This window comes from Gekko japonicus, unplaced genomic scaffold (genome assembly GCF_001447785.1).
Source record: "Gekko japonicus isolate JY-2015 unplaced genomic scaffold, Gekko_japonicus_V1.1 scaffold918, whole genome shotgun sequence".
Taxonomy (NCBI): Eukaryota; Metazoa; Chordata; class Lepidosauria; order Squamata; family Gekkonidae; genus Gekko; species Gekko japonicus.
In genome coordinates, this window is record NW_015165263.1 from 550,289 (window position 1) to 573,388 (window position 23,100).

The 23,100-nt window shown below is 42.3% G+C and overlaps 1 protein-coding gene across 1 annotated transcript in view; it reads left to right on the forward strand.

The window, feature by feature from the left end:
* PTPRT (protein tyrosine phosphatase, receptor type T) overlaps positions 1-23,100 on the forward strand; it is a 604,328-nt gene that overhangs the window by 549,783 nt on the left and 31,445 nt on the right. Inside the window, exons 22-26 of the mRNA XM_015410192.1 lie at positions 8,766-8,842; positions 13,517-13,553; positions 17,129-17,226; positions 19,451-19,567; positions 20,920-21,074. Of these exons, the coding sequence (XP_015265678.1) occupies positions 8,766-8,842; positions 13,517-13,553; positions 17,129-17,226; positions 19,451-19,567; positions 20,920-21,074 (484 nt within the window). The remainder of the gene's footprint in view (positions 1-8,765; positions 8,843-13,516; positions 13,554-17,128; positions 17,227-19,450; positions 19,568-20,919; positions 21,075-23,100) is intronic.

A 23,100-nucleotide genomic window follows, 5' to 3' on the forward strand; every position in this document is an offset into this window, starting at 1 on the left:
TCCATCTTGACCCAGGGTTACCGCATATAATTTATTCAGAACCCCATTACTCCTGTCTTCATCTCCACACCCCCTTCTCCAGCCCTTCTGGAAGAAGTGTCCGTCCTTCTGCAGAAGGGAGCAATCGAGCCGGTGCCACTGCATCTACAAGGCAGGAGATTCTATTCCCACTATTTCACCATTCCAAAGCGGGATGGAGGCGTTCGACCAATCTTAGATCTACAGGCGCTGAACTGCTTTGTGAGCTACCACCACTTCCGCATGGTGTCCTTGCAGCAGATTCTGCCACTTCTCCAGAAGAACATCTGGATGGCCACCCTCGACCTCCAGGATGTGTACTTCCACCTCACCACTGCACCAGAGGGAGTATTTCCCATGATTTTACTGTTCCACATGAAGCAGCAGAATTGGTGAAATTACTCCTCCCCCTGTTCAGTTTTCAGGGCAAGAATACTGTGGGGGGAAGCCTTTCCTCCTCCCGCAGCACCATTCTGAGCCCATTTGGGTTCTCCGTTTTTTTAAAAGATGCATTTTCCCACAGCTGCTGTATGGCTGTGGGGAAACACAAGAAAACGAGTGTAAACAAGTGGACCATATTGTGTAGTCTGGCTGCCAGTTGTCTCTTCTGGGCAAACCATAGTTCACACAGACAAGGAATAGGCAATCCACAGCACACATACTGATAACAGTTTACCAGACTATTCTGCTTCATGGCCAGGGTCGGATCGCCACCCAAACAACCAAGGCTTCTGGGACTAGTGGCACAGGAGAAGGTAACAGGCACAGCTTAGGCCAATCATACCTTTCCAGACCTCTGCAGTTACTAGAAGATTCCAAGGTGAACTCCTGATATGCTGGCAGCACCACTGGTACACGGTTTGCTACAAGCATGTCTATCCAATTACAGTCATCATCCACTCCTTTTTTTATAATTATAACTGGCACACCAACAGATTCAAAGATAGAGGCCACATTTTTTCAGCACATGGGCCTAAAAAGTTGCCTACACCTGACCAAGAGTCAGATTTGCTATGGTAATTTCTTTGTGGTTGCATTTTGTTTGCCATGAGAACAGAATGGGAAATAAACTAATACTGTTTGATCACTGTACTGATTTATGCGTAGGTTGCTTAGGACTTGTGCAGAACAGCTTGATTCTGTATATGGCTGATGACAGTGGGAGGAAAGTGGTGGGGCTAACAGGCAAAGCATCTGTACATGGGAAGTTGACTGACAAGAAGCATTCGGGAATCGGCTTTGTTATAGTACTGTGTTGGTGTGGGTGATTTTCATTATCTCAGTCTGTTCTCATTCCATATTGTTTCACTGCTGGTTATTAATTATTATTAATACATAAACCCACGGTATCACGATGAAATATGTGTCTTTCTAACAGCTCCCAAACATATGGAAAATGTAATTTATGCAATAAGTTATGGTGTTAGTTTTAACCAAGCATGGCCCACTCAGAATACGAATAAAAGGCCTCATTACCTCCTGGAGGATGAGCCATGATCATTAATATTTCTTAGCCTTGCTGTATGTGTAATCTGAGGGCCTTTTCATGCCATTCATACTTTTTAGCAGACTAAATTTCCCATGAGAGACAGAAAACACCTAAATGTTGCAACACACATTTCTGGTAGTTTCAAATATCAGATGCTTGGCAACAAAATTAAACACTGGGAGTATTTCATTTACTCTCAGAATCCAAATTGAACCCAAACATAAACAAACTTTGGTCTTGAAGGTTTATTTTCTTATTTAGAATGGCATAATGTATGGCCATTTCACACAGTTGTTTTCCACAACTGGGGCAGTAACCTCATGACAGAATTCATATGGAACAACATAGCCTCAGTTCAGATATAACAAGATATCATAGTTTAGTTGGGGTTCATCAGTTAAGGTCTCCCTCTCAAGCCCTTTTCTCTGTGCCACCATCTTCGGAGGTGAAGTAAGTAGTAACTAGAGACAGGGTATTTTCTGTGGTGGTACTTTGCCACCCTTCTTGAGGATTTCCTACCACCTACTTTACTGCGGTGGCTCAAGTGGTTAAGACGCCGAACTGCAGGCTGTGGAAGGTCGGTAGTTCAGCAGTTCAAGACCCGGGTGCCGCATGACGGAGTGAGCTCCCGTCTCTAGTTCCAGCTCCTGCCAACCTAGCAGTTCGAAAGCAAGAAATTGCAAGTAGATAAATAGGTACCACTTTGGTGGGAAGGTAACAGCGTTCCGTGCGCCTTGGTTTTTAGTCATGCCAGCCACATGACCACGGAAACGTCTTCGGACAGCGCTGGCTCTTCGGCTTTGAAACGGAGATGAGCACCGCAACCCTAGAGTCGGATTCGACTGGCTTTCGAGCAAAGGAACCTTTACCTTTACCTTACTTTACTGTATTGAAGCTACCAGGCAAAAACATCTCTTTTTAGCCAGGCTTTTAATTACGGTTTTATCTTTCCAGCAGTTTTATGTTCTGCTTTTGGTATGAGGTCTATTTTATGCATAGTTTTATAGTGTTTTATATTCCTGGGCATGTTTTAAAGGTTTTTTGTGTTTATACTGATAATGTATTGCTATTTTGCTATTTGTAATTGCTATTTTCAACACTATTTTAGCCTGGCAACTGTTGTTTTAAGCTATTTGTGGTTGGGTTTTATGTTTGTTTGTTTGTTTTAATGCAGGGCTGGGGATTTTTAATGGTGAATTTTAATTAATATATTTTAATACTTTTTTATTTTGCAAGCTGTCTTGGGCAGTCTCCTGGTGAGGCAGAATACAGATGTTCTAAATAAATAAATATAATATTGTAACCATAAGCTGCCTCAAGCAGGACTGGTAACAAAAATTAAACCAACCGTGTTTAGTGGGACTGTCTGCAGGAGACCACTAACTATGGTTAGTTAGGGTCTGTCAAAGGGGGATCAGAAACCATGGTTTGAAGTTTGTGCATTATTTATGTATTTACCTCAAGCCCAAGCAACTTAGATCATTCTCCTTTCCTCCATTTTATCCTCACAACAACCCTGTGAGGTTGGTTAGGCTGACAGTGTGTGACTGGCCCAAGGTCACCAAGCAAGTTTCCATGGCATGAGTGGGGATTCAAACCTTGGTCTCCCAGCTCTTAGTACAACACTCCAACCACTACACCACACTGGGTCTCACCACAGTTAGTGTTATGGATTTTGATGTACCAACATGGACATTGTGGCTTAATCCTGCCTTGTCCCCCAGTTTTGCTCTCAAACAATGTCTTGACTAGAGCAAAGGCAATGTGGAGACAAATCAAGATTAGTATGATTGTCTTCATGGCAAATCCTGGCTTTCAAAGCTAACTATAGTTAAAATAAGCCATGGATTCATGTTATGTCCAAATTAGGCCTTACTCTGACTTTCTGCCCCATAATTTTATTTCTTTATCTGCAAAATGTATGTCCCATAATTTTATTTATCTACAAAATTTGTATCCCAACTTTCTGCCCTCAAAAGGGCCACAAAGGTGTCTAACAATTTAAAACATATATGATAAAATTACATTTTAAAACTATTAAAACAAGCCCCCCCCCCATATACATCATTGAAACAATTAAAAACAGAGTTAAAATAAACACTGGTTAGGAAGGAGGGATCACTGGGGAAATGCCAAACAAAGCCAAAAAAAAAGGGTCTTTACCAGCTAGCAGAAGACAGCAACAGAAGGTGACAGATGAATCTCTCAAGGGAGAGAGTTCCAGAGCTTTGGTGCCTCTCCCAGGTTGCCACCCCCCTAACCTCAGAAGGTGAGGGCACTCAAAGCAGGGCCTCCAAAGATGATAGTAGTGATTGGGCAGATTCATATGGAAGTAGGCAGGGGTCATTTCGTAGAAAAAGAGGTGCAGGAGCTCATTAGCATAACTTATTAGCATAACTTATTTGCATATGCCACACCCCCTGACATTGCCAAAATTGTGTCAGAAGGCAGCACCCACCACTCAGGCTCCACTGGACTGTTTTGGATTGCTAGCTTTTGGGGGGGGGACATGCAGATCTGTCCTCACAAAGGAAGGAGAGCTTGTACCTGAATAAAACTTGGTCCTAAAGGTGCGACTGGACTGTTTTGGATTTCTAGCTATGGAGGAGGGGATGCTCAGATCTGCCCTCACAAAGGAAGGAGAGCTTGTACCTGAAGGCAGGCCGAGGGGGCGGGCTCTGCAACTTACCTGGCTGCTTCTTGCTCCTCGTGGCCCAACTGAGGGCTGCTGGGAGCAGGGGGCGGGGCTTGTTGCATGTGCCCTCCCCCTAGGCTCCATACTGCCGGAGCTCCGCTTCTGTGTGCTCCTGCAGGAAATGCCCCCTGGAAGTAGGTCAGGGGTGTCAAACATATGGCCCAGTGGGTGGAACCGGCCCATTCAGGGCTCTTATCTGGCCCATGAGGGAGGGAAGGCAAGAGGCTGCTCGGGAGGGGGGGATGGCAGTGAAGGTGGAGAAAGAGTAGGTGTGGTGTTTTTTCCCTCCTGCCTCCTCTGATCACAGCTCAGCAAAGATTGGCAAACACACTACATGGGGGTTGCCAAGTGTCCGGCACTGCTACCACCACACTAAATGGTAATCATGGGGGGGTCTGTGAGAGCAGGTGTGTGGAGCAGCAGTTTGCTAATGAAGGGACACAGCCAGCAGAGGAGAGAGGAGGAGGAGGGCCAGTGCATGAATTGGGAGGCTGTCTTGTGCATGCCACTCAAAGGAGAAAGGTGCCCCATCCATGGTAGGGAATGGAGGAGCGAAGGGGGAAAGGGTCACCACCATTGCCACTGCATGTCTGAAGAGCCATAGAGCTGGGAGGCAGAGTGCATGTTGGGGAGGGGATCTGGTGACCTTCTTTCTCCCCCTGCCACCTGCCCTCAGCCCATGAAGGAAAAGGGGTCACAGGTGGGGGGGGGAAGCACTCCTTGGAAACAGCCTCTCCATCAGATCTTCCCCTCAGCCCTACAGTTTTTGTGGGAAATGTAAGAGGGCTGAGAACTGGAGGTGGGAGATCTGGGTCACCTAGGACTGGTTGCTCAGCTTGGACCACCTCACAGGATTGGTGGTGGGGAGGATAGGTTTGCAAAGGGGGAAGTCTGGTGTGCCTCCTTGAGATCCTCAGAGATAGGAAGGGGGAAGAGAGGAAACAAAGAGCAAAAGATTGATTGTAGCCATGCTCCACTGCTGAGGGTAGGTGCATGGAGTAGGAGGGTGCTGAAAACCTACCTTATTTACTTACAAGGAAGATGATTAGCCTCCTAAAAGTGCTATATATACAAAAAGTAACTAATTGCATATGATTAAATAGATTTATTGGGGTTTTTGGGGTTCCCCAGTAAATCAATTGCTTTTACTCCTAGGAATCAATTACTTTTCTGTATTTTGAGTAAAGATAATATTAATTGGGTTTGCAAGTGTTATTTATAAAGTTTATATCTTCGGTACCTAGCATTAATTTTTATGGCACACATAGCCCAGCCTGACAAAGTAACATTTGTGTCAAATCTGGCCCTCATAACAAATGAGTTTGACAGACACCTCTCAAGTAAGTGGTCCTTCAAATATTTTGGTCCCAAACCATATAGAGATTTGAAGATCAAGACCAGTACCTTGAATTGTGCCCAGAAAAAAATTGGAAGCCAGTACAGGAAGCTGAGACTGGAGCAATATGGTCCCTGCGACCTACATCAGTCAACATCCTGGCTGCAGCATTCTGTACCAACTGAAGTTTCCAAACACTTCCATGTGGACTATATTGCTGTAATCTAATCTAGATGTACCAGCAAGAGAGTACTAGAAAAACATCTACTTCTGCTTCATTGACTATGCTAAAGCCTTTGACTGTGTGGATCACAATAAACTATGGCAGGTTCTTAAAGAGATGGGAGTACCAGACCACCTCACATGTCTCCTGAGAAACCTGTATAAGGGTCAAGAAGCAACAGTTAGAACCGGATATGGAACAACTGATTGGTTTAGCATAGGAAAAGGAGTACGACAAGGATGTATATTGTCACCTTGCTTATTTAATTTATATGCAGAGTACATCATGCGAAATGCTGGCCGGGATGAATCACAAGCTGGAGTTAAGATTGCTGGGGAAAAGATCAATAACCTCAGATATGCAGACGGTACCACTCTGATGGCATAAAGTGAAGAGGACCTAAAGAGCCTCTTGCTCAGGGTAAAAGAGGAGAGTGCAATAGTGGGCTTGAAGCTCAACATCACAAAAACTAAGATCATGGCATCTGGCCCCATCACTCCTTGGCAAATAGAAGGGGAAGTTGTAGAAGTAGTGACAGACTTCACGTTCCTGGGATCCCAGATCACTGCAGATGGTGACTGCGGCCATGAAATTAAAAGACGCCTGCTCCTTGGGAGGAAAGCGATGGCAAATCTAAACAGCATGATAAAAAGCAGAGACATCACTCTGCCAACAATTCCGCATGGTCAAAGCAATGGTATTCCTAGTAGTAATGTATGGCTGCGAAAGTTGGACTATAAGGAAGGCCGAGCACCAAAGAATAGATTCTTTTGAACTATGGTGCTGGAGAAGACTCTTGAGAGTCCCTTGGACTGCAAGGAGATCAAATCAGTCAATCCTAAAAGAAATCAGCCCTGACTGTTCCCTGGAAGGCCAGATAATGAAACTGAAGCTCAAATACTTTGGCCACCAAATGAGAAGGGAGCGCTCACTGGAGAAGACCCTGATGCTGGGAAAGATTGAAGGTCAAAGAAGAAGGGGACGGCAAAGGATGAGATGGTTAGACAGTGTAATCGATGCAACGAACATGAAATTGAGCGAGCTTCAGAGGACAGTGGAAGACAGGAGGGCCTGGCGTGATCTGGTCCATGGGGTCGCAAAGAGTCGGACTCGACTGTGTGACTGAACAACCACAACAATCTAGATGTAACCAGAGCATGCACCACAGTGGCCAGATCTTTTCTTCCCAGGAAAGGCTGCAGCTAACCAGCTAATCAGTCAACACTGGTAAAAGGCACTCCTGGCTACAGCTACCACCTGCTTTTCCAGCAGTAAGCCTGGCCATGACCCAAAGTTCCATGTAAGAATTATCCTTCCATTGCTGGCTATGGCAAGGAACTCCACAAATACATAAGCTTCTCCTTTCTGTGATGGACATGCACTGCAATTCATACTCACTATGCTATTTGTAAAATGGTGGTAGCAGTGACATACTGTGTCTATGAGATGTTGTTACCCTTCTTGAAAACTGTGAATAAAGTGGGATAGTGTACTACAGATTAACATACATATTGATACAGTTCTATCTGTCTGTCTGTCTACAGGAGTGAGGATTTGAGGATTGGGGATTGTCCATTCATGAATTTCATTATAGTAAAATTTGGCCACAACTTTTCAAGGATTTACAAGGAGTGAAGGCAATAGCAACTCCTTTTTTGAATTGTTGCCCTATTAAAGTTAACATGGGGAACAACTAGAGGTTGCCACCAGCAGCTAACAACCGGTGGGAGTCAGGGGGATACATGTGTGGGGTGTTGTCAGCATGATGACATGACATTACTTCTGGACAGAACCCAGAATTGACATCATGCGACTCTGAGGAATTTCTAGTTTTACCATAGAATTTCCTGCAGCTCCTAGAGTGGCATTTGCCCTGGGGTTGGTGTAAAGCTTTTGTGCTGATGACAATATTCAAAGCACCAGCAGGCAGTGGGGATTGCCATCTAGAGGTCTCCCACCACAGCAGGAAATCTGGCAAACCTAATAACAACCAATAGTCCTAGTATTCCATTGTTAGTTCTTAGAAAGCGCAGGGGTTGTTTACTACTGACCCCACTACCTGTGCCCATTTCTTCTTGAGGCCATTTTCCTATATACTAAGCTTGGAGGTGTCTCCTTCACTGTCCTGGTCTACATATGCTGTAGCATGAGGTGGTCATAAGGTGGCAGAATGGAACACTTTTGACTGCAGATGATACGTTTACTAAGCACCTCTATATAAGTAAGTATTTTGAAGTCGAAAATTGGCACAGTGAGTGAAGAGCTGTGCTATAACTATTGTCCCTGGTTCAAAAAAAATTTTTTTTTTGCAGAAAGTTTTTACATACGGGGCCATTAACACTATGACTTTTCCCCACAGCCTAAAGTAGTTCCTACTAGCTCAGAACTCTACCACCTCATTCTGTTGCTTGTGTAGACCAGTCTTTTTTTTTCTCTTGATACAGCATCTAGTCCTTGTAGCTGCAAGAAAAATGGATCATCATAACAATTTACCTTGTTTAGATCATACGTTTTATTAACCTTACCTTTAAGCAGGATTACCTAGGAGTGCTTCGGCTCTCCTTGAGAGGGCTAGAAAAACCAGTCAAAATTCTAATCCCCTCTCTTCGATGATCCAAAAAGAGCCTAAGTAGTTCAAGGTGGGTTTTTTTATGTCGCAAAGTGTTTCTGAACAATGATTCAGCTGTGACCTGACAAAGGATGTGTCATGAAAAATGCTAATGCTTTCAAAATTGCTTGGAGAAATAGTAAGTCCGAGGAGTGTGCGGAAAATCGAAGATCACGCTAAAGGTGAACAAAAGAACAGAGCATAAATTATAGACCAGCTTCTGGATGGCTCAGGCAGGCACCAAGCTGATTTTGTATACATTTAGCAGTTTTAAAAAATGAATTAATCATTTCCTGAATTGTTCGTGTTCTTATACCCTCTTTGCCTTTCCCATTTGCTTTAAAATGTCTGGTCCTCCTTGTCTACAACTATCATCTATTACTTGATTACTTTCAGATGATCACTCCCGTGTCAGGCTGCAACTGCTGGATGGAGATCCCCACTCAGACTACATAAATGCCAACTATATAGATGTAAGAGCTGTTGGGGGGGGGGGAAACAATGTCTGTAAAAAGCATGATTTAAAAAAGTGAAAAAACAAAAGTGTTAGTGCCATTTACTGGATCAGCTTTTTGTGGTGGTAAAATAGCATTCAGGCTTTGGAGCCTTCAGGGCTTTTCTACAACGGTAACTTTTAGTTCCTCATCAAGATGATCTTTCAAAGGCAACAGCAGAGGTAAAACTACATAGTAGATTTTCTTCTGAGCTCATTTTAAAGGGCCCCCCCTTGTTAATGTAGCAGAAAGCGCTGCTCATTCCAAGGAGGCAAATGTCATTTCAGTTAGGGCTAGGAGGGAGGGAGGACCTCTTTAAGCCTTTATTTCTCTGCCATTTTCTAACTGGAAGACACCATGCTGAAGATATTTGTACCTGCTGAGGTATGATGTTACACAGACCAATGACATCAGGACTTGTGTTATTTATATAAGAGATTAACAAAGAGCTAAGAAAGATGGAGTGGTGTTCCATGTCTCTTTTATAGTGTCTAGGTTGCTGTGAGTTCAGTGGGATATAATTAGGGGTCTGCATTCGAGTCTACCCCAGCTAGGCTTACCAAGTACTTATCGAGAATCAGCGGGGGACACATACTTCTTCTCAGGACCATTCCTGCGTGGAAAACAGATGCGCCGCACCATGCTGCCACCAGGAAGTGACACTGGGTGATGCTCTGGCAATGGGGCTGGAAACTCGATGGTACCACCGAGTTTCCAGCCCCATTGCCAGAGCGTCGCCCGGCGTCACTTCCTGGTAATGGCATGGTGTGGCGTGGGTGTGTTACAGGGAGGAATGTTCCGGCCGGGGACCATGTGTCCCCCGACAATTCATGGTAGGTACTTGGTAACCCTAACCCCAGCTGAAAATCCTGGTAGATTTACCAGGTAGATCTGCAGCCTGGTAGATTTCTGCATCCCAAATGTATCCGGGTATCCTTGGCGAAACTGGGGAGAAAAATCCCATATATAGTCAGGAATTGCTGGACAGAGCCGAAAACAGCAGAGTCCAGAGCAGATTGCTCCTACGTATCAGCTGTTTGTCGGGCTTCTACTGCAGTCCCTTTAAACTTTAAAGGGACTGCAGAAGATAGCTCAAGGATCAGCTGAGCCAGTGGGGAGCGACTGTTCCTGCTGGCTCAGCTTGGGGCTGGCTTCTCAAGCAGCCCAGTTTAAACCAGACTGCAGAAGAAGCCAGCCCCAGGATCTGCTGTGCCACCAGGAACAGATTGCTGCCCACAAGCTGGGCTTTGAGCTAGCTTCTCTTGCAGCCCAGTTTAAACCGTGCTGCAGGAGAAGCGAACCCAGCCAGGATTTCCTGTGCCACACAGAGTGCATTGCTCCCAGCATCACAGCAGCTCCTGGGGCTCACTTCTCCTGCTGCCCAGTTTAAACTAGACTGCTGCAGAAGCGAGCCCAACGAGGATTGGCTGTGCTCACGGGGAGCAGATTGTTCCCCGCTGGCTCAGCTTTGTGATGGCTTTTTTTAACCAGTATTTTTCTTCTCCAGTCTATTTTTGCACACCCTTAGATATAATCCCAAATACATGTGGCCAACAGTTTAAGCACATATTTGTTTAAAAATGCAGGATAATGGAAAGAAGGTTGCAAACATCAGTTTAAACCCCCTCTATCTTACTAATAAAGTCCTGTGGATTCCTTCCAGAGTGCAAAATCTGTTACCCATTAGGAAGGTATTTAACAGCATCCCTTTTTCTAATGCAAGTATCTTTAACCTTTAATTATATGGCAGTGTTTTTTTAAAAAAGATCCTTCAATTAAAGAAAAAGAAAAAACATATTTAATATGGTACAGCCTACACAGTTAAAAAAAAAATCACTGATGCCTGAGTCAGTTTTGACAAGAAACAGATGTGTGTTTTTCAAATGAGGGGATGCAGATTTCTCCATGTTCAGTCTATTAACAAGTTAGCAGTGAAGATTTTCTAAAGCAAGAGTATCTGGGTATGTACATGGAAGTATGAAACTGATTTTGGAGTTCTGTTTTTGCATAGTCACATTCTTTCCGGTTTTTGTTGAAAAATAAACTCGGCGTTTTTCAAAACTACAAGTGAAGCTGAAGTAGTCCCACCCATGAATAATTTCATTGGTATATAATCAGCGGGGGACACATACTTCTTCTCAGGACCATTCCTGTGTGGAAAGCAGATGCGCCACACCATGCCGTCGCCAGGAAGTGACACTGGGTGATGCTCTGGCTTTCTTTCCACCTAATAAATTATGCTCAAATGGTATCTTATGGCAGGTTTGTCAAAAGCCAACCATTGATTGGTGCATTGGGGGAAGACAGGTTTCATTTCCAGTTGAAGGGCTGGGGTTGACTCATGGGATCCAGAGGCCAGGCTTCATTTTTCTTTCTTTCTTCTTTAGGGAAAATGATATGCCAGCTTGCAATGGCTTTCAACTAAAAAAACCCAACAACATTATAAAACAGTCATTAAAAACAAAACACAGCCATTAAGAACAAACCTTTGGTGACCCTCCTTTGGGCCATTGCTCTGCTGTCTTCTGTACAGTGTACTTCCTGAGTATTTTGAAATACAGCATTCTTATTATCTGAATACATTTCATGTCAGTAACTACACCCTTTTATATGTTGTGTTTGTCTAGTGATTCCTGATGTAAACGTAATGCATCAACAATCTGATGAGGCAGGGCCATCATTCACGCATCTGCTCCATTCATTAATCAATCAATCAATCAACCTTTATTGGCATATTGTATCGAAACTGACGGGCAAGGAATACGAAGTCATATGCAGTTAATAATACATTCCCTCCTCTTAGAAGCCCAAAACAGAAATTTGGCCACTATTTCCATAATCACTGAGGATCGAGTAGAGAGTAAATAAAATATCTTCCATTCATCAGAATGATTTACTAGATTTCTCAACATAGGCTCAAGATATGATGATCGAACATCATGATCGAAGATACAGTGTAGAATGAAGCTGTATCCAGACTCTCAATTTCATTAGCACCTCAAGGACACAATCTATCCACATAAGGAGTCTTAGAGAACCTACCACCCAATGCAGCCAAAGGCAGCACATTAAAACGGCCTAACATAAAAGCTCTTCGATAATGAGGAGTGGTTAAACAGAGAAAATATTCTGCAATAGACCCTTGTGGAGGAAACCCTACCTTCAAAGGGGAGCATCTACCTGAAGCCAGGCTAATCAGCTCTTGGTGTTCTATGTCATCGAGTCTTTGTTTAATCAAGTGAAAGGCTGAGTTTTCTGACAAATGAAGAAACTCTCTAAAACTAACTCCTATACATGTGGTCTTACTCTCTATATGGGAAAACCATGCCGAGGATGAGGACTCGGTAAGCATTTGTGAAATAAAAGGATTGGAATTAGCTCTAAAATGTAACCTGAGCCAAAATTTAAATGTCATAATAAATGCTTTCATTTCCAAAAGACTCTGATTGGTCTCCAAACAGATGGCCGCATAGGACACACATGGGGGAAGGCCTAATATTTTCCGAAGAAATTTAGATTGAACTTTTTCTATAGCTTTATTAATAGCCAGAATCCAGATTGGAACCCCATACATCAGTTTAACACTGCTTTTATGATTGAAAACCCTCAAAGCCACGGGCACATACTGATTGCCCTTAGTATAGAGAAAACGAGAAACTGCAAGCATGGTACTATTGACAAGATTTGATCACTTCCTTTTTATGTACTGCCCATCTAAGGCTATGATGGAAATGTACTCCCAGATACTTAAAGCTTGGAACCTGCTCAATCAGGTTACCTCTTACCTTCCATTTGTTAGGCTTCCACATCCTTCCACAGGCAATGATTTTAGATTTCCCAAAATTTAAAGTTAGTTTAACATCACAGTGATCAAGAAAGCGGACTAAGAGTCTTTTCATTCCCACCTGAGTCAGGGAAAGAAGTACCGCATCATCTGTGTAGAGAAGCAATGGGAGATGGATCACCCCTAATTTGGGACTATGGCCATCAATGGTTTTCAAATAACAGTCTAGATCATTCACAAAATGATTAAATAATAGAGGGGCTAGGATGCAGCCTTGTTTTACTCCAACATTTATTAGTATCTTAGGGGTTAAGTCGCCTTCATTGGAGCATCTTACCTGGCAAGCAGTGTTGAAGTGGAGCTTCCTAATGAGGAAAAGCAAGCTCCATTCATTATATAAAGTGAATGTCACAGGATCTTTGACAGTAAAAGAAGTATGTAGGGTAGCGTACTCAGTCTTTTCCTACATATCTTATCTCCATGCAGTTCATTGGCCTAGCCAGTTTTCTTTATTCTAGGCTCTGACACCAGCAGTGAGCTATAGAGTTAGGGGGAGTAAAGTTTATGGGGGGAACTATTCAGTGTTCCATTTACTGAGGTCCTCCTACTTTTGGCTTTATATATGTCTGGGGTAGATACATGAAAATTATTCTACCACAAGAGGAACATGAAGGTTGCTTTTTGGTGGAATGTGTTATTCATTAACCTTTTGCTGAAAATTACCTTCAGTATCTACTTTGGAGGAGAATAAGTATTTGTGGTGCCAGGTAACTATTAATACAGCAAATCTGCATCTGAAAGGTCTCCAGAAGTAGAACCTTCTTGATTTCCTTTTCTTCTTCTTTTTTGGTCTCTTTTCTCTCTTCTAGGGATATCATCGGCCTCACCATTACATTGCAACTCAAGGCAAGTTTGATTAAGTTTATATAAAGATTTGTAAAGCAGCTTAGAAATGATAAATCCTCATAAATGATTTTACTGTTGTAGAAAATGGCCTTCATACCACTCCCCACAATGGCAATCTTCCAGTACTCTTCATTGTCCCATTGAGGACATTTTATAATCCTGAGGAAGATACCTCAGGCTGTTTATAACTGGATGTACAAACTGGATGCATAAATCATACAGTAGAATACCAGACTTAAAGAAAGCCAGTGTACTGTTCTGGTTAGAGTGTTGGGCTAGAACAGGAGGCTTGGATTCAAATCTGACCTCTCCTGTGAAGTACCCCTGGTGACCTAGCCAATCCCTTTCTTTCTCAGTCTAGCTTACCTTACATAGTGGTTCTGAGAAACAACATCAGGAAGGGTTACATATACCAGACTAAGCCCTTCGGAGAAAGGTAGATAATGGTTGTAATGTGTTGTAGGTCTGGTTTGTACACCCTAAAATCCTTCACAAGAATAACCCCTGTGGATGTAGTGGCATTGAGGAAGAAGTGTATGAGCTGATGTGCCCATGATGACAAGCACTGCTTCCTGGTGATGAGTAAAGGATTGATGAACATATATACATTTTAGGTCGAACATATATACATTTTAGGTCTTTTATGTTGAGTACCCCTGCTTCATCCCTCCCAGGATTATTCTTGACAAAATCATAAATCACACGATTCTTCTATGCTGATATTTACATTGATTCTTTCTATTTCTTAAAAAAAAAGGGTGTAGTCAGTTTTTTAATCCATTTAAATTCATTTCTTTATCTGAAATGTTAAGACAATCTTTCTAACTTCTCGATATTGTGAATGTGCTGGCATTATGACATCTTGTTTTGATTTTCTTCTGTATGGAAAACAAGAAGTAAGAATGTTTATCTCTTCTTTGCAAGCCAGTGGTTCTATCAAGAATTGATGTTTGTATAACAAATTTAGAGTCCAGTGGCACCTTTAAGACCAACAAAGGTTTATTCTAGGTATGAGCCCATACCTTGCATAAACCTTTGTTGGTCTTAAAGGTGCCATGATCCAATGGAACTGGACTCTAAATTTGTTCTACTGCTTCAGACCAACACGGCTGACCAACTGGATCTATCTTAATGTTTGTATGTCATTCTTTTTTTTCCCTTTTGTTAAACATCAACCCAACAAAGTTTTTTTTAATGTGATCAAAGTGACCTGATTAAATTGATCAACATGTATGCATTTGGTTTAAATCACCACAGCATTGTTTTAATCATTTTCACACAGAGAGAGATGGTCATGCACCTTCCTCCTTTCTTAGTTGGAAGGGAACCTCTCCCAAGATCTAGATATTTAACAGAATTATCATGGAACTACCTCTGAAAAATATTTTTAAGCATTATACTCAAGTGATCAAAATCTCTTGGTGGTCTACGGCCCAAAGAGCATCCAGCTGTCCTCGGCTAGGGCCTTTTTATCCCTGGCCCCAGCCTGGTGGAACACAGGAGAGATCAGGGCCCTGTTCCACTGGCCCTATCGTTGAGGGCAGTACTGGGCCCCTAGCCAATAGGCTAGACCTCCCCCTCCTTCCCTTCCCCCCTGCTCCCCCCGTCTTCTCTTCTCCATCAGCTCTTTATTTCCCTCCATGTGAATTTTATGCCATCTTGATTTTTACAGAGATTGTCCTATCAATTTTACTGTTTTTATGGATTGAGTAATTATGTATTGTATTTAGAAGGTTTTTAATTGTATATTTATAAGATGTTATCACCCCTTCTAAATTGGTTTCAGGGAGAGCGGGCTATAAATGTAATTAAATAAATAAATAAAAGGTAACAAAAATTATCGAAAAAACAGAATTATGGTAGAGCTAAAATAGGATTTCAATAGAGAGTAGAGATATGCTGCTGATCTCAAGGTTTGACAAACAATCAAATTAAGCTGGCTTTTTTCTCTGTGGTATAAAAGAAACTGTTAAAAAAAACCTTAATGGAGTTAAGCAGACAAACCTGAATATTTATCTATCTCTCAAGATGATGGATACAATTGGGGTGACTACAAAATGTGTCAGTACACATACTGGCTCATATTATTGTTTCCTCCTTGCCACATATTGTTTCCTCCATATTATTGTTTCCTCCTTGCCACAAGTCTAGTTTGCATGGAGGATTTGATACGACCCATAGTTATGAACCCACACACAATATCACTTCCATGTAGGGATACTTCATTTGGCAGATCATAACATTTGCATTGTACATACTTAGCCTAGTTGCATGGAATGCTGCCATAAGTAAACACTGAAAGAGCAATGCAGCTTGGAGAAACACCACACAACTGGACTGGCTCATGTGCTAAACACAGAACAAGCAGCTCTTCCCTAGACTATCTGAAAAATGAAAGGAGGTAACATCCGTGAGCTTGCATGCTTTCAAATTTTCCATTACTGCACTAAATTACACATATTGCTTACTAACTGAGAGGGGCAGTAAAACCCATTTTGTCTCCTGTCATCCCAGCTGGTGGAATAAAAAAGGAACATACACACATGCAAAGTGTCAGAGCCCTGAGAGGCAAGTTGATAGGGTTGTGTACAGACTACAGTTCTTTTCGTTGTTGTTGTTGTTTGTTTTTTGAGTACCAGAATGTGATATGATAGAACTATAGGTGTCCGGAGGTATATACATTTTTTAAAAGTACTATCTCTGGTAGAGCAGAGATTGCAATAGAAAAAGAAGGGAGGCTGAATATATATACTCATGGGCACAATAGTTTCATCATAATGCCTTCAAGTATGGGGGGGGGCAGACCTAATTTGTACATAGTTGAGTAGGAACTCAATACTCAGTACCCCATAATCCAATCCAAATTACAGACCAATTAATGGACTTAATATTTCTGATAAATTGCAGCGATATAACCTTTGATTTTGAAATTAAACAAAAATAAATCTTCTTTGTAAATGCATTTCACAGTTTTAAAAAATCTTCATTGTTTGACAGTGTGTCTTAGAGTGTGTGACAGATTGCAAATATATATCGTCATGTAAAGTCTAAAATTTTTGGGAAGAAGCTGCTAGCACTTTCCTTCTCCAAAATGTCTGATAAAAATCACAAATACCACATCTATTGAACAATAGTTATATTGCATTCCAAAGGATTTTGCACCTAAAATCTCACCAAATAATCAAGGATTCCTTCTGAATTTCAGCATTTATTAATAACTGGTAACTCTTCCGCCTAATCCTAGCTCTGTACATTTTATTTTACAATTTGGTTTTTGTGTGGTTTAACTTCTGTATATCTCTTTCGGTTCTCAAAACCGAATAGGGAACACACATATTTATATCTGTCCGTAGCACATATTGCTTCAGCAGTAGGCCAGGTATTTATCCTGATTGCCTGGTTTATTCAAGAGTTGGATTGCTCTGCAAGCCAAACTTTAAAGAACAGGAAATCCTCTGTAGAAAGGTCAGAATTTCAGTTGGGCAGGGATGTTGGTGGGGGAGAGGCAAAAATGAGTTGTTTATTCCAAAATTACCTTTGGGGTGCCCTTTCTCTTTCATTCTTCTACCCCTCAGGACCGATGCAAGAGACAGTGAAGGATTTTTGGAGGATGATCTGGCAGGAGAACTCTGCAAGTGTTGTCATGGTTACCAACCTGGTGGAAGTTGGCAGGGTATGATGATTGCCCAAAGCATTCAGTCACTATGTATCACATACAGATAAAGGTACACCAGGCTGGATCCTACAGATGTTCCACTGGCAGAAGGGGGAGGAGGGGCAATTTCTCCTGATTTTTCCCTTTGCTGTCCCATACATGGGTGGGTTGTGTTTTTTGGTCTGCAAGGATCCCTCACCCTCCAACAATGTTTTGGGTGGGGTTGGGTCACATCAAGTGCTAGGAGAAGGGACTTCAGGGGAAAGATTTGCTTCTACCAGTGGAACGTCTATAGAATCCAACCTGTTATGTAGTTACTTCATTTCAACTATTCTGCGAGTTGGTGTTGTTGTTTTTTTAATGATCAACTATAACGTGAGTTAACCTTCAAATTACTTGCTGTTCATGTGGTTAAAGTTACTATAAGGGCCATTGTTAACTACTGTGTGATAAATGGTCTTGTGTTTGCATCCTTAGTTGCTCTCCCTCATGTCCAGAAGCACTCTCTTACTGTCATTAGCTCTATCAGAGCCATCCTAAATGGAGTTACACCATTCTAAACCCATTTTCTTCAGTGGTGTAACTCAGTAAGTATTAGTGCCAGTGTGGACAGATATCATTACCTGGGAAGTTTTGGGATAGATTCAGATGACCTACTTTTTTCCTGTTGTCTGATAGCTCCTTCATAATCTGTCCACACTGTGACACATATCTGGCTTTCTTGAAGCTACATTTTTAGAGCTTGCCAAAAGAACAGGTATTGTATTGTATTGTATGTGAGACCCCTTCAGATGACAAAGCTCCATGGAAACTTCACCATACAGTGATTAAAGCTCATTGTATGATGGAAGAACTAGGTCATTTGAATTATCCATTCAAAGATCCATCAAATGAACAACTTGCTTACTGTTGTCAACATCGTTCTTATTATAATATTATAAAACTTTTAATACTAATGGATTTTTATTAACAATACAGCAGGTACGATTGATTGCTATTTCAATAAAATCTACAACATTTATTTCAGAGTATGTTGTAGTGTGCGATCGTACCAGCACCCCTCAAATGAATATTAGATATGACATGGGTACAAATAGGGTTTTTTAAAAAAAAAATATGGCTGATCTGTGTCATCAAACTATTCACTCAACTTCTAACTATAAGTTGCAACTGAGGCAGTACACTGGCTACCAAAATATTGGGCAGCACTACCTTGGCTCCACACTTGGCCAGTGTTTCTGCTGACCTTGGTTATCATATCATGTACATTAACTATGCTGAGAGGTGCCAAGTCTCACCTCCTTCCCTCAGTTTGCTGCTCAAGCAACTAACATTTGGTTGAAGTAACTAATCTGCAAGAGCATTCCCTGAACAAACATCCTTGTTGCTTAAGGAAATGATAGGTTGTTTTAGGAGTGGTCTGTCATTGTTAGATGTCTTGGGCTGCTAATCAAATACCCCCAACTGTGTACTTGGCAATGCATACTGTTCCTGCTATCCCAAGTTATGGCTGAACCATTCATAAGGCCATACTTACTTGTGCCGCTACAACCTGGTACAGCAAAAATGTAGGCAATAGTAGGTCCCTGTGAGCCAGTGTGAATGAGAGCCCCAAAATTCCTCTTTGCCCCATGACAGCAATCAGCTTTCCCCAAGTTGGTCCAAATGGGAGGGTGCATGGGTCAGCATACTGGCTGAATGGGACAGGTAGCTCCTGCTTATAGGCTTCTTTTTGAACCCTCCCCTCAACTGTCTAGGCAGTAGCCCACCTCATCCTGTGATGCCTCATGCTACATTTGAGTTAGAGGGGCCGACACAGCAACATTTGTGACTCTAGCAGATCCTTGAATGGCAATTTGATTCCAGCAGTTATTCAAAATGTTATACCGCAAGCATGAACTGGAAGAGAAAATCTTAAAAGCTACATGTCAGGATTCAAATGCTGTCTTGGTCACAACAGCTACTAAAAATTACACCATGTTCATCTCTTTGGACATATAATTTATGTAATTTTCCCATGTAATTATAACACTATGCCTGGTTCAAGCTTAAGCATGGGAGTCAGTGCATGTCGATGGGGTCACATGTATTTTAAAGCTTTTTGGTAAATACCTGATTAGCACAACTGTGGATGGATTGTTGCTTTGGGTTTATCCATAGTCAAGACATTTAGGGCATGGGTTAGGGCAACTTTACTCTGTATTACATATTAGTATTTACTTTGTGATCTTTCTTGGTATAGGTCAAATGTGTTAGATACTGGCCAGATGATACAGAGGTCTATGGAGACATTAAAGTCACCTTAATTGAGACAGAACCATTGGCAGAGTATGTCATTCGCACTTTTACAGTGCAAAAGGTGAGTGGATTTCCTTTCTAGTCTTTTATTACCCTGGAATATCACTTTGCTTTGTGTTTCTTTGTCCTTAGTCTCATTGAGCAAAAAGGATTCCTAAAACTAATGCTGTGAATTATAGGGTAGAATCCAAATTAAGTTGGCTGTTTCCACTGATACCCCTTCCTGTTGCAGACACCGCTCATTTTGTTCCCCAAGAGCCAGCATGGCACTGTGGTTAAGAGCAGTGGATCGCCTCTCCCCTGGTAGGTTCCGTGACCATCTGCTCCATAGCACAGTCATTTAGAGTGTCTAGAAACTCAATATCTTTTTCTCGACTAGAACACATATTGACCCAATCAATGTGTGGGTAGTTAAAATCACCTACTACGACACAGTGTTTTTGTCTAGCTGCTATCTTTAATTCATTCATCATTTTATAATCCTCCTCTATCTTTTGATCCGGTGGGCGATAACAAACTCCCAGTGTTAAGTTTCCTTTTGGCCCCCCTATTTCAACCCACAGAACTTCAAGAAGCGAATCCAATTCTCTTAGCCTCTCAATCTTTCTGGACTTTATACCCTCTCTGACATACAGAGCCACCCCACCTCCAACCCTTCCCCCCCTATCCTTCCGATATAATATATAACCGGGAATCACCGTATCCCACTGATTTTCCTCATCTCAGCAGCTCAAAGATGCTTTAGGCTGGTCCTGCATTGGGCAGGGGGTTGGACTAGATGGTCTGTATAGCCCCTTCCAACTCTATGATTCTATGATTCTCACAAAGTAGGATTTTTGCTCACAAGACTCCACAGCTTAGAGGGAACATTGATTATAAGCCTCTTTGAGACTCCTCAGGATAGAGAAAAGTGGGGCATAAAAACCAACTCTTCTTCTGACCCCCAAGAGCATTTCATGGAGATCATGGTGCACTGAGAGGAAAGAGGCCGGAATGTTCCATTCTACTGATGGAAAAAATTTAGTCTCACTCCAATCCATAGTATGCAAAATTTGCTGCAGACTTCAGTTCTTTCCCCCGCCTCCATGTTACTGATGCACATGAGCATGTGGACAAAACACTGCTAAAAAACAATTTTTGATGGTATCATGAGCCTATCAAAGTTGCTTTCACAGTGCTTCTATTGGTGCTAATGGGTCCACAGGTTCAGTGCTACAGTACTGCACATACGATCATGTCAGGTTTGTTTTTGTACAGTGTTTTATCAGAAGACATGTGTATAGGTAATGTCAAGAAGAAGAAAAATATATTAATGAAATGAACAAAGAGTGGGCACAGAGCCAACAACACAGTGATTAACATTGTTGTGGAACATTGTTATGGAGAAAAAGAGAAGTTGTTTTATTTCCTCAGAAAGGCTACCATGAGATCCGAGAGATTCGGCAGTTCCACTTCACCAGCTGGCCAGACCATGGGGTTCCTTGTTATGCCACAGGCCTCTTGGGCTTTGTTCGACAAGTGAAGTTCCTCAATCCACCAGAGGCAGGGCCTATTGTTGTGCACTGCAGGTATACAATTTGTTTCTATCCTTTTTTGCCATTCACTTTCACCAATTGTACTCAGTTTCCTGATCATGCAGGCATTCTACTACCTTGTTGTAGAGAATTGCAGGAGCAAGAATCTCTGCAACAGGATACTTCACATATCCACCAGCATTTGTTTCATTTAACCTGCTTCAGATTAATTTCTGTCATCCAGGATATAGTGTAATATAAACAAAGAATAGGAGGAACCAACAAAGTAGGAGTGATCTGTGCTGGTCTTTCAGTGTAAGTAATAGCACAAACTGCATATTGTTGTATAATCTACTTGATTCTTTGGTATACCAGTCACTGAATACAAGTGATCATAAGAGCTAGCATTATTTGGAAAGAAGGATCATAAACTGGTAACATAACTATTGTACATTTAAAAGGTTTCAAAACCCAATTATTTAAAAACCCAATTTCTCTCTCTCTGTCTCCTTTAAACTTTTATTGTTATATTTTTATCCCATTTTTACTCCAAAGATCTCATGGTAGAACACATGGTCCCCCCCTCCATTTTATCCTCACAACAACCCTGAGTGGTAGATTAAGCTGAGAGGGAATAACTGGCCCAAGATTACACAGCAAGCTTCATGGCCAAGCTTCATCATTTTATAATCCTCCTCTATTTTTTGATCTGGTGGGCGATAACAAACTCCCAGTGTTAAGTTACCTTTTGGCCCCCCTATTTCAACCCATAGAACTTCCAGAAGCAAATCCAATTCTCTTAGCCTCTCAATCTTTCTGGACTTTATACCCTCTCTGACATACAGAGCCACCCCACCTCCAACCCTTTCCCCCCCATCCTCCCGATATATAACCGGGACCGTACCCCACTGATTTTCCTCATCCCACCAAGTTTCTGAAATACCCAAAATGTCTATTTTTCCCTCCAACACCAAGCACTCCAACTCCCCGATTTTACCTCAGACACTTCTAGCATTTGTATAGAAACAGCTGTAATTTCCCATACAAGTTAAGCCTGCAACCTTCCCCTTGCTATCTCGAGACCTTGTCAAGCAGTCCATGTCACTAGCCATGGTCTCAGTGGACAATTTCAATCCACCTCCCTGTAGAAAAGCAACAGGTACCCCCTCATCTCTCTGAGATGAGCCAACCCAAACCAGAGACTTTTCATCTCCTGTTGGCTTTCCCCCAACATTCAGTTTAAAAACTGCTCTGCCACCTTTTTGATTTTAAGCGCCAGCAGCCTGGTTTCTTCTCGGGACAAGTGGAGACCGTCTCACCTGTACAGCTCCCTCTTGTTCCAAAAAGCATCCCAATGCCTAACAAACATGAACCCTTCCCCCCTACACCATCGTCTCAACCATGCATTGAGACTCCTAATCTGTGTCTGTCTCTCCAACCCTGTGCATGGAACAGATAGCACTTCTGAGAAAGCTACCTTTGAGATCCTGGACCTAAGTTTCCTGCCCAGCAGCCTAAATTTCTCCTCCAGGACCTCACGACTGCATTTCCCCACATCGTTGGTGCCGACATGCACCACGACCACTGGCTCCTCCCCAGCACTATCTACCAGCCTATCTAAAACACGCATAATGTACTGTGTGCCTAACTGACTGTCTCTGCTTCTCCAGGTCAGCCACCTTGGCCTCAAGGGAGCAAACACGTTCCCTGAGAACCAGGAGCTCCTTGCACCGAGCAGACACCCAAGACTTCTGTCCAGTGGGCAGATAGTCATACATGTGACACTCGGTGCAAAACACTGGATAGCCCCCAACCCCCTGCTGGCGTTCTGGCTTCATAATTCTTTTAAAATAAGTAAATATAATCCCCCTTTTAAAACCCTTTGTATTATGTAGTTTTTCTTGTCGAAGTCAAATTACTTTACGGGGACAACAAAGAGCCTAGGGCCTTGGCTTTCTAGCTCTTCTTGGGCTTCTTACAGAGCCCCTAGTCTATGAGTCCCTAGGCTAAGAGCCACAGGCAAAGAGCCCTTTAGCTCGTGCCTCTGCCAAGGTGCTTTCTTAAATACTGAATTACAGTC